The sequence below is a fragment of the Bufo bufo genome, chromosome 7 (assembly GCF_905171765.1).
Source record: "Bufo bufo chromosome 7, aBufBuf1.1, whole genome shotgun sequence".
Taxonomy (NCBI): Eukaryota; Metazoa; Chordata; class Amphibia; order Anura; family Bufonidae; genus Bufo; species Bufo bufo.
In genome coordinates this window covers 166,153,452-166,167,021 of record NC_053395.1, presented here as the reverse complement: position 1 = coordinate 166,167,021, position 13,570 = coordinate 166,153,452, and the positions used below count along the sequence as shown (strand labels likewise).

Here is a 13,570-nt window from a genome sequence, read left to right as displayed (position 1 = left end):
AGCTGCACCAGTTCTCTGGAACGCCCTAACCCAAAAAATTCGGTAAAATCACAAGACACACAGTTTTAGTCGCTCCCTAAAAACACATCTTTTTAGGTTGGCCTATAACATGTTGGGATCCGATCTTGGGATCCCCCTTTAAGCCAGTAGCAGTAATATGTGGAGGGCTTACTGACTTCAGGATCCATACTTGTTCCTCTCACTTTTCATCATCATTTTTTGTAGTCATATAAGCTTCTGACCGCCCTCCCCATTCTTGGTGAGGGCACAGGGACTCAGTGCTTTGTAATGTTATCAGATGCAAAGGAAATAACATTGTTTGCTCCATCTAACTCCGCATTCAGCATATTTTGCTGCAGTCTAATGCCGTCTTGCTTCTAAAAGAATCGCCGATATATTCCTTTTATTACTTCCAGGATGATTCGCCCCTGAAGTTGGGCGGCCAGCATGGTGCCGGTGGTTTGCGATGCAACCGCACCTCTAGCCCCTTGATTGGCCGTCTCAGGGATGAGCTCCGCCATTGATGGGAGTGGCCTAGGTGACTTAAACAGCTGCTCCCGGCGCTGGCGTCACGGCCATCCTAGCGCCGATGCTGCTGCCTCCACAACTGAGAGGGGCAGCTCTATGTGTTTGTCTGCTATATGTTGTGTGTCTAAGCCCCGGCTCCTGATGATATACGTTATAAGAAACGCGTCGAGTAAATAATGGGCATATTATAGACATACACAAGCGCTAGCTGCTAGGTTCAAGGCGATGTGCCATCCCGGGCACTGAATTATCTGTGAGAGGGTAGAATTATTTGGGGTTGAATTAGGAGTAGCTGGGGACCTTGGAGTAGCTGTGCAGGATGAGCATACAATAAGGCTCTGAAGTTTACTGCAGACAGCACCCTGGCCCATGTCTCTCCTGTTAACAATTCCCCTCCCCCCACCCCTCTCTTAGTGCTCGGTTTCTGTTGATTTACTTGTGGTAGCATCACATCAGAACTCTGGTGGATGCTCCACAATTGATAGGGGTTTATCCACCTTGTAAGCTTTTGTCCGGCGGATATGTTCACCCCATGTACCCTATACAAGTGAAAGGGGTGTAACATATGACTGGCTGGAACAAGTGCCTTTTCTGGCTTTTTTTGCTATACAAGGGATAACCCCTATTGTGAACACAAGTCCCTTTAGGACATCACTCTCGTTCTATATTTTAAGGTATACCAATAAAGTTTAACATTTTAAGTATACAATAATACAAACGTTCAGTAGTTTAGTGACCAGTACAGGGTGGGCCATTTATATGGATACACCTTAATAAAATGGGAATGGTTGGTGATATTAACTTCCTGTTTGTGGCACATTAGTATATGTGAGGGGGGAAACTTTTCAAGATGGGTGGTGACCATGGCGGCCATTTTGAAGTCGGCCATTTTGAATCCAACTTTTGTTTTTTCAATAGGAAGAGGGTCACGTGACATCAAACTTATTGGGAATTTCACAAGAAAAACAATGGTGTGCTTGGTTTTAACGTAACTTTATTCTTTCATGAGTTATTTACAAGTTTCTGACCACTTATAAAATGTGTTCAATGTGCTGCCCATTGTGTTGGATTGTCAATGCAACCCTCTTCTCCCACTCTTCACACACTGATAGCAACACCGCAGGAGAAATGCTAGCACAGGCTTCCAGTATCCGTAGTTTCAGGTGCTGCACATCTCCTATCTTCACAGCATAGATAATTGCCTTTAAATGACCCCAAAGATAAAAGTCTAAGGGGTCAGATCGGGAGACCTTGGGGGCCATTCAACTGGCCCACGACGACCAATCCATTTTCCAGGAAACTGTTCCTCTAGGAATGCTCGGACCTGACACCCATAATGTGGTGGTGCACCATCTTGCTGGAAAAACTCAGGGAAGGTGCCAGCTTCAGTGCATAAAGAGGGAAACACATCATCATGTAGCAATTTCGCATATCCAGTGACCCCCTTAGACTTTTATCTTTGGGGTCATCTGAAGGTAATTGTCTATGCTGTGAAGATACGAGATGTGCAGCACCTGAAACTAAGGATACTGGAAGCCTGTGCTAGCATTTCTCCTGCGGTGTTGCTATCAGTGTTTGAAGAGTGGGAGAAGAGGGTTGCATTGACAATCCAACACAATGGGCAGCACATTGAACACATTTTATAAGTGGTCAGAAACTTGTAAATAACTCATGAAAGAATAAAGTTATGTTAAAACCAAGCACACCATTTTTTTTTCTTGAGAAATTCCCAATAAGTTTGATGTGTCACATGACCCTCTTCCTATTGAAAAAACAAAAGTTGGATTCAAAATGGCCGACTTCAAAATGCCTGCCATGGTCACCACCCATCTTGAAAAGTTTCCCCTCACATATACTTATGTCCCACAAACAGGAAGTTAATATCACCAACCATTCCCATTTTATTAAGGTGTATCCATATAAATGGCCCACCCTGTATTTAGAGGTGAACGTAATCTAAACCTATCTCAATCAGTGAATTGGCCTATAACATCCCCTGATCTAAATCCTCTCCATATACAGTCCTGATCAAAAGTTTAAGACCACTTGAAAAATGGTAAAAAAAAAATCATACTTTATATTGTTGGATCGTAACAAGGTTCCAAGTAGAGCTTTAACATGCAACAAGAAGAAATGGGAGTGAGACAAAATAATTTTTGAGCATTCAATTTAATGAAAACAACGAATAAACTGAAACAGGCTGTTTTTCAGCTGATCCAAATTTTAGGACCACATGCCTTTAAAAAGGCCAAATCTGTGCAAAGATGTGGATTCATTGTATTTTCTGTCAGGTAGTCACACGTTGTGATGGCAAAGGCAAAAAAAACTCTCCCTTTTTGAACGTGGTCGGGTTGTTGACCTGCATAAGCAGGGTCTCTCACAGCGCGCCATCGCTGCTGAGGTGGGACGCAGTAAGACAGTCATTTGGAATTTCTTAAATGATCCTGAGGGTTATGGAACAAAAAAGTCAAGTGGAAGACCCCAAAATATTTCATCAGCACTGAGCCGGAGGATCCACTTGGCTGTCCGTCAAGACATTGGACGATCCCCGACCCAAATTAAAGAGGACCTTTCACCATAATAAAACCTCTAAACTAACTATACAGACGGGTAGAGCGGCGCCCAGGGATCCCCCTGCACTTACTGTTATCCCTGGGCGCCGCTCCGTTCTCCGGTTATAGCCTCCGGTAGCTTCATAGTTAGGCTCCACCCAGGGGAACCTGACGCCGTCTCTTTCTCCTATGCTGTAGCGCTGGCCAATCGCAGCGCTCAGCTCATAGCCTTAGAGGTTTTTTTTCTCTCAGGCTATGAGCTGAGCGCTGCGATTGGCCAGCGATGCAGCAAGACACGCCTCATACAAGAAATCAGTCAGAGGGAGCGCAGACACCGGAGCCTATACCGGGCGAACGGAGCGGCGCCCAGACATACTAGTAAGTGCAGGGGGACCCCTGGGCGCCGCTCTGCCCACTGATATAGTTAGTTTGTATTTTGTACAGTAGTGAAAGGTCCTCTTTAAGGCCCTTACTGGTGCTGACTGCAGCCCCATAATCATCAGACGGCATCTGAGACTGAAGGGATTCAAAAACAAAAAAGTCTTCAAAGACCTCGTCTCCTTGAACGCCACAGAACTGCTCGTTTGGACTTTGCAAGAGAGCACCAAACATGGGACATTCAAAGGTGGAAGTTTTATTCTCGGATGAGAAAAAAATTTAACCTTGATGGTCCTGATGGTTTCCAACGTTACTGGCATGACAAGCAGATCCCACCTGAGATGTTTTCTACGCGCCACAGTGGAGGGGGCGCCATAATGGTCTGGGGTGCCTTTTCCTTCAGTGGAACAATGGAGCTTCAGGAAGTGCAGGGGCGTCAAACGGCCGCTGGCTATGTCCAGATGTTGCACAGAGCATTCCTCATGACTGAGGGCCCTCGTCTGTGTGGTAACGACTGGGTTTTTCAACAAGACAACGCTACAGTACACAATGCCCGCAGGACAAGGGACTTCTTCCAGGAGAATAACATCACTCTTTTGGCCCATCCTGCGTGTTCCCCTGATCTAAATCCAATTGAGAACCTTTGGGGATGGATGGCAAGGGAAGTTTACAAAAATGGAAAACAGTTTCAGACAGTAGATGGCCTTCTTGCGGCCGTCTTCACCACTTGGAGAAATGTTCCCACTCACCTCATGGAAACGCTTGCATCAAGCATGCCGAAACAAATTTTTGAAGTGATAAACAATAACGGCGGAGCTACATATTACTGAGTTCATGTTTGGAAGTTGGATTTCTGTTTTGGGGGGGGGTTTAGTTTTTTTTTGAGGTGTGGTCCTAAACTTTTGATCAGCTGAAAAACAGCCTGTTTCAGTTTATTAGTTGTTTTCATTAAATTGAATGCTCAAAAAATGTTTTGTCTCACTCCCATTTCTTCTTGTTGCATGTTGAAGCTCTACTTGGAACCTTGTTAAGATCCAGCCATGCTAAATATGATTTTTTGCCATTTTTCAAGTGGTCTTAAACTTTTGAGCAGGACTGTATAGCCCATTTATCATCATTTTCTGAACCAGATCCTCAACCAAACTCTCCACCGCACCCATGCACCCAGAAGCACGTCACACATCGGCTGGTGACGGCTCACGCAGCTTTATATCTACTTCCCTATCTTCCCAAGATGGCTGGACCATTGTACAAAACAAGCACCTTTTGTGTCATCCCTATCTCCTCATAGACTGTAAGCTCTTGCGACTTTTCTGTTGCAATGTTTGTACATGAACTGTACCCCTGAACTGTAAAGCGCTGCGGAATATGATGGCGCTATATAAATAAAGATTATCATTATTATTATAAGCTGACGGTGCAGGCAGGAGCAGCAATGTGTGCTCCTGCCCATACACCGCTGCAGGCGCCATTGCTACAGTGTAAGAAATCCGAACACCACCGAGAAGTCAGTGAAGTGCCCGATCTAGTAAATTTAAAGCATGGTAGAAATCAACCAAATTCTTTAGTAAAAAGGGAAAAACCATTAATAAAGTATATTAGAAAAATGATTTTTAGGGCGTTTTTGGAGATTTCAAAAAAGTTAAATAAAAGTTTAGTTACTAGTTAATACAGATCTACATCCACCTTGGATTTTTTGGAGTACATCTTAATTATTACAATTAAAGTAGGCACAACGCATTACCTTTAATAAGTAATCTGTCTCGGATGGATATCCTGCGAGTGGAGTCAGAGGCCGTGCTGGATGCCCTGTTCTCTTTCACACCATCATCCCGCTTTAGCTTGCTCGCCAGCGTCAACATCCCGCCTTATTTTTACCTACAAATCAAAAGGACGTCATATTTATGTTTCATGGAATATGAATGAAAACATCCAAACACACTGTAGACATTTATATGTGTATTTTATATACAACTTGGGCATAGCACACACAGACACAAACATGGCCACATTACAACAGCCTGAAACCAGCCTAAGGGCTCTTTCACATGACCAATTTTGCGGAACTTGGTGCAGACCCAGTCATTTCAATGGGGCTGCAAAAGATGCGGACAGCACACCGTGTGGATAGAGCATGTCCTATTCTTGTCCGTAATTGCTGATAAGAATAGGCATTTCTATCGTAGTGCCGGCCATGTGCGGCCCACAAATTGCGGAACACACACGGGCAGGTATCCTTGTTTTGTGGATCCGCAAATTGCGGACCGCAAAACACTAAAGGTCATGTGAATGCGCCCTAACACTGGCTTCCGTTGTGTATTAATGGGGTTGTCTAAACCTGTGATATATACCGTACATATATTAGGTGCATCCTCCAGGCAGCGCAGGGGATATCACCATAAAAAACTGGTCTATGATAAATTCCCCCCACCGTTTACCAAGGGTAGGTTAACACGTTTTTTTGGAGGAGGTTTTGAGGCAGATCTTCCTGCAGGTTTTTCAGCCAAAGTCAGAAGTGGATTAAAAAGGAAAAGAAACTACGAAAATAATAGATCGTGATCTTGGGCTCACAAAATCTCCCCCCACCCCTTCCTCCCTAAATGCCATCACTTCCCCCAGAAACACTACACAAAATTACTAAATAGCTGTTTTACAAGTTCCTTTATTTGCCTTTTTTCCTTGTTGAATATTGAAACCGTTTACATACAGCGTATCTCCGCTCCCATGAAACCTAATAGACTGAAACAAATGCAGCAAACCTAGACCAAGAAGATCTTTGAAGACGCAAATTAACCAATAGGATTCAACCTCTTTCTCAGGAATTCTTCCTCATTTTTCTTGCGGACTCTCTAAGAACGTTGCTACACTACTAGCTGGGAAGCTGATTAATGTGCGAAAAGAAAAAAAAAAAGAAAAGAAAAAAAGAAATATAAAAAGGAAGGACTTACACTTCTTACTGCTGGATTCACTTCTGGCTTTGGCTGAAAAGCCTGCAGGAAAATCTGCCTCAAAAACTCCTCGTGAACCTACTATTGAAACTCCTGCGACTGACAATCAGTTCCATCCACCTAAATGGGACTTGAAGAAATCCACGTGTTGCCAAAACAAACACATTCAGTTGAATGGAGCTGCTTTTCAGTCACAGAAATTTTCAGCAAACAGAATCTGTCATGTGTGAAGGAGCCCTAAAAATTCGGCACCGTTCAGTGCAGATAGGCTGAGAATTTTCACTACAGAAAATCTGCATCAGAACAGTCTCGTGTGGATGTACACTTAACCCTGTATCTGCATTACTCTTGTTACTGACAGGATCAACAGAATGCTGCAGAAAATATCACATATCACCCAGCGTTCTGACTAAGCGATCACTACCTGAAAGGCACCAGGGGACGTAGGAAGCATGGGGGGGGGTTTCAGCAAGGTTAACTGTTTTACCTGAACTTTAAAGAGGACCGGTCACTACTCCTGACATTGCTGTTTTAATAGCGTCATGCATTCCCCATGTAATAACAATTCTGGAGCATCTAGTCTTATGGCTCTGTGTTGTCCCATACCTCTATTATTTCTACTAGACGTTATGAATGAATTGCTAGCAGTCTGCAGTAAGGGTACAGAGGGGAGGTAACCAGTTGGGGGGTGTCCCTGCACAGACTGACTCTATCCAATCAGTGCTGCCATTTTCAGTCTGTACAGGTACACACCCCCAACTGGTTCCCTCCCCACTGTACCCTTACTGCAGACTGCTAGCAATTCATTCATAACTTCTAGTAGAAATAATACAGGAATGACACAACATAGAGACATAAGAAAAGATGCTCCAGAATTGTTATTACATGGGGAATGCTTGTAGCTTAGGCAGGCGCATACGCACGGTAAACTGTGATGCGCTGGCCAGACTGTGGTCATTCAATGCGCACGCGCTGATATCGCGGTCATCTGCGCATGCTCGGGATTACGGACGGGAGGAGGGAGGTTAGAGCAGAGACCAAGGGCGGGCAGACGCGGCGGAGGGGGAGTGGATTCATATAAAAATGACCCAGGGGCCTGGGCACCTTCACAGCCTAATTTGCATATGGATTAAAAAAGTGTTTCGGCAGAAAGATGATAGCAAGCAGCATACGGTAAGCAGAGTTTTAATAGGGGGGATGCCGTGGACATAAGTCTGTTATTAGGTTAATACGGTGAATCGGCGTGAAAGACTCCCTTTAAAGGGCTTGTCTCACTTCAGCAAGTGGCATTTATCATGTAGAGAAAGTTAATACAAAGCACTTACTAATGTACTGTGATTATTAGGCTTGAGCGAATCGGGTTCAGATTGCTGTAACCGAACCCAATTCGTTTGAAAACTTTGTTTACAATACCACCTGCGTAGTGTGCTAAAATGTACGGCCTCCGCTGAGGCTGTGTCTATGACACTTCGGTTCTGCGTGTATAAATTATTTCAATTACTGTTCCGAAATCTCATTAACGAAGCCGAGTCCAGCTTTGAATTCTGGAACAGTAATTTATGTGCAGAAACAAAGTGTAACGGTAAGATTTGCCAGGCCCCAGCGCAGGCCAGACATTTTAGCGCACTACAGAGCAGAATAGGGTTTGGATATTGCAATCCGAACCTGATTCGCTCAAGCCTAGATATTGTCCATATTGCCTCCTTTGCTGGCTGGATTCATTTTCCATCACATTATACACGGCTCGTTTCCGTCCTGCATCAGTGGTGGCCGTGCCTGCACACTATAGGAAAAAGCTCTGGTCTATGGGAGCTCCCACGCTCGTGGCAACCAGAGAGGCTGGCACATTTTCCTATAGTGTGCAGACACGGCCACTGCTGCTGGATTACAGGGTAACTATGGAAACGAGCAGTGTATAAATGTGATGGAAAAATGAATCCAGCCAGCAAAGGAAGCAATATGGACAATCACACAACACATTAGTAAGTGCCTCGTACTAACTTTCTCTACATGATAAATACCACTTGCTGACGTGAGACGACTGCTTTAAGGCAAAGTACAGTGAAATATGACCCCAAAAACCTGACTTTGGGGTGAAGTCCTTCCTTTAAAAGGGATGGGGTGGGCTTCAGGAGGAAGGCTATATGGTGGCGTGTTTCCAGGCATCTTTGGTGCCGCTGGGTATGTGACGTACAGAGCAGGGGGTCAGCAACTTCTGGCACTCCAGCTGTTGGGAAACTACAAGTCCCAGCATGCTCCATTCACTTGTATGGGAGTTGTAGTTTCACAATAACTGGAGTAGCGGCGGCTGCTGACCCCTGCTGTAGAGTATCAGACGAGTCGCTGGGCAGAAGTAGACTAATGGACTGGATATTGGGCAGCCGGGACATGAGCCTCTCCTGTAGCTGGTCTCTACTATGGCACCACCATCTAGAACTACATCCACCCCAATAGGGTATCCTGAAGGGCCCCCAACACCTAGGAACAAGGGGCACTGGAGGTGTAAGAAGTAGTCAGCAAGGTACAAACAAGACTGACAGGCACAATGCAGTCCTGTCACACTGCCCCATGTCACGACATGTCATCACAGAGTGACAGGACTGCTGCCAGGAGTGTATGTGACTGTCACCTGCCCTCAGCCGGCCTCTGCTCCGGGGGGGAGAAGCTCCCGGCACGGTCACACTCCCCTACAGCAACTCGGCCAAATCAAGACTCCGGGAAGCCGGCCCGCTCCTCACTTCTTCTGCAGGGACGCCATCTTCTTTCGGTAGATGCTAAATCCTAGTGGTCTGAAGGACCTTTGATGACGTCATGACCATGTGATCAGTCATGTGTGTGTGGGAGGAGTCAGACTATGAGCTCTCCTGCCCGATTTGTTCGGTCCTCAGCGTGTGAAAGTGTTCTACGTCTGTGCTGCTTGTGGGGATGTAACACAGCTCTGCGCGATAATACACAGCTCTGTACTGTATTCACGACATACACAGCTCTGTACTGTATTCACGACATACACAGCTCTGTACTGTATTCACGACATACACAGCTCTGTACTGTATTCACGACATACACAGCTCTGTACTGTATTCACGACACACACTGCTCTGTACTGTATTCACGACATACACAGCTCTGTACTGTATTCACGACATACACTGCTCTGTACTGTATTCACGACACACACTGCTCTGTACTGTAGTCACAACATACACAGCTCTGTACTGTATTCACGACATACACAGCTCTGTACTGTATTCATGACATACACTGCTCTGTACTGTATTCACGACATACACAGCTCTGTACTGTATTCACGACATACACAGCTCTGTACTGTATTCACGACATACACAGCTCTGTACTGTATTCACGACATACACAGCTCTGTACTGTATTCATGACATACACTGCTCTGTACTGTATTCACGACATACACAGCTCTGTACTGTATTCACGACATACACAGCTCTGTACTGTATTCATGACACACACTGATCTGTACTCCATACATGACACACACATCTCTGTACTCCATACATGACACACACAGCTCTGTACTCCATACATGACATACACTGATCTGTAATCCATACATGACATACACATCTCTGTACTCCATACATGACACACACATCTCTGTACTCCATACATGACACACACTGATCTGTACTCCATACATGACACACACTGATCTGTAATCCATACATGACACACACAGCTCTGTACTCCATACATGACACACACATCTCTGTACTCCATACATGACACACACTGATCTGTACTCCATACATGACACACACATCTCTGTACTCCATACATGACACACACAGCTCTGTACTCCATACATGACGCACACTGATCTGTACTCCATACATGACATACACTGATCTGTAATCCATACATGACATACACATCTCTGTACTCCATACATGACACACACATCTCTGTACTCCATACATGACACACACATCTCTGTACTCCATACATGACACACACTGATCTGTACTCCATACATGACACACACTGATCTGTAATCCATACATGACACACACAGCTCTGTACTCCATACATGACACACACATCTCTGTACTCCATACATGACGCACACTGATCTGTGCTCCATACATAAAGAAAAAAACAATCAAAGGGAACCCGCGCTGCCTTATTTGTTGAAACAGAATGTAATATGAGGTACACTGGATAACACTCTGAGGAGTGTGCCGCTGCAGGTCTATAATAGGGAATAAATTGCCTAAACCCTAAAGAGAGTGAGTCAAGTCAAAAAACAATGTAATGAATAGACAGTCCGGTGTACAGTCGTAACTAGTGATCAATATCTCAAAGGGATTATTGATCACTAGTTACGACTGTACACCGGACAGTCAGCGCGGTCTATTCATTACATTGTTTTTTGACTGTACTCCACACATGACATACACATCTCTGTACTCCATACATGACATACACATCTCTGTACTCCATACATGACAGACACTGATCTGTAATCCATACATGACACACACATCTCTGTACTCCATACATGACACACACTGATCTGTACTCCATACATAACATACACATCTCTGTACTCCATACATGACACACACATCTCTGTACTCCATACATGACGCACACATCTCTGTACTCCATACATGACACACACATCTCTGTACTCCATACATGACACACACATCTCTGTACTCCATACATGACATACACTGATCTGTGCTCCATACATGACACACACATCTCTGTACTCCATACATGACACACACTGATCTGTGCTCCATACATGACAGACACTGATCTGTACTCCATACATGACACACACATCTCTGTACTCCATACATGACACACACTGATCTGTACTCCATACATGACATACACATCTCTGTACTCCATACATGACACACACTGATCTGTACTCCATACATGACATACACATCTCTGTACTCCATACATGACACACACATCTCTGTACTCCATACATGACGCACACATCTCTGTACTCCATACATGACACACACATCTCTGTACTCCATACATGACACACACATCTCTGTACTCCATACATGACATACACTGATCTGTGCTCCATACATGACACACACTGATCTGTACTCCATACATGACACACACTGATCTGTACTCCATACATGACACACACAGCTCTGTACTCCATACATGACACACACTGATCTGTACTCCATACATGACACACACTGATCTGTACTCCATACATGACACACACAGCTCTGTACTCCATACATGACACACACTGATCTGTACTCCATACATGACACACACATCTCTGTACTCCATACATGACACACACTGATCTGTACTCCACACATGACATACACATCTCTGTACTCCATACATGACATACACATCTCTGTACTCCATACATGACAGACACTGATCTGTAATCCATACATGACACACACATCTCTGTACTCCATACATGACACACACATCTCTGTACTCCATACATGACGCACACATTTCTGTACTCCATACATGACACACACATCTCTGTACTCCATACATGACACACACATCTCTGTACTCCATACATGACATACACTGATCTGTGCTCCATACATGACACACACATCTCTGTACTCCATACATGACACACACTGATCTGTGCTCCATACATGACATACACTGATCTGTACTCCATACATGACACACACATCTCTGTACTCCATACATGACACACACTGATCTGTACTCCATACATGACATACACATCTCTGTACTCCATACATGACACACACTGATCTGTACTCCATACATGACATACACATCTCTGTACTCCATACATGACACACACATCTCTGTACTCCATACATGACGCACACATCTCTGTACTCCATACATGACACACACATCTCTGTACTCCATACATGACACACACATCTCTGTACTCCATACATGACATACACTGATCTGTGCTCCATACATGACACACACTGATCTGTACTCCATACATGACACACACTGATCTGTACTCCATACATGACACACACAGCTCTGTACTCCATACATGACACACACTGATCTGTACTCCATACATGACACACAAATCTCTGTACTCCATACATGACACACACTGCTCTGTACTCCATACATGACACACACATCTCTGTACTCCATACATGACACACACAGCTCTGTACTCCATACATGACACACACTGATCTGTACTCCATACATGACATGCACTGATCTGTACTCCATACATGACACACACAGTTCTCTACTCCATACATGACGCACACATCTCTGTACTCCATACATGACACACACAGTTCTCTACTCCATACATGACACACACATCTCTGTACTCCACACATGACATACACTGCTCTGTACTCCATACATGACACACACATCTCTGTACTCCATACATGACACACACATCTCTGTAATCCATACATGACACACACATCTCTGTACTCCATACATGACACACACTGCTCTGTACTCCATACATGACACACACTGATCTGTAATCCATACATGACATACACTGATCTGTGCTCCATACATGACATACACTGATCTGTGCTCCATACATGACACACACATCTCTGTACTCCATACATGACACACACATCTCTGTACTCCATACATGACATACACTGATCTGTACTCCATACATGACACACACTGATCTGTACTCCATACATGACACACACAGTTCTCTACTCCATACATGACGCACACATCTCTGTACTCCATACATGACACACACAGCTCTGTACTCCATACATGACACACACAGCTCTGTACTCCATACATGACACACACTGATCTGTACTCCATACATGACATACACTGATCTGTACTCCATACATGACACACACTGCTCTGTACTCCATACATGACATACACTGATCTGTAATCCATACATGACATACACTGATCTGTAATCCATACATGACATACACATCTCTGTACTCCATACATGACACACACATCTCTGTACTCCATACATGACGCACACTGATCTGTACTCCATACATGACGCACACTGATCTGTACTCCATACATGACACACACATCTCTGTACTCCATACATGACACACACATCTCTGTACTCCATACATGACGCACACTGATCTGTGCTCCATACATAAAGAAAAAAACAATCAAAGGGAA

General features: G+C 44.4%; 1 protein-coding gene across 2 annotated transcripts in view; it reads right to left on the bottom strand.

Moving 5' to 3' along the window:
- UBE2F (ubiquitin conjugating enzyme E2 F (putative)) overlaps positions 1–9,231 on the bottom strand; it is a 279,007-nt gene extending 269,776 nt beyond the window's left edge. Inside the window, exons 1-2 of one of the 2 annotated variants that reach the window (XM_040441854.1) lie at positions 9,040–9,231; positions 5,203–5,336 (exon numbers count right to left, since the gene is read on the bottom strand). In XM_040441854.1, coding sequence (XP_040297788.1) covers positions 5,203–5,320 — 118 coding nt within the window. In that variant the 5' untranslated portion in view covers positions 5,321–5,336; positions 9,040–9,231. Of the gene's footprint in view, positions 1–5,202; positions 5,337–9,035 lie in introns of both variants that reach the window. The other variant, XM_040441853.1, reaches the window with a different exon arrangement.
- Between the last annotated feature and the right edge of the window lie 4,339 nt (positions 9,232–13,570).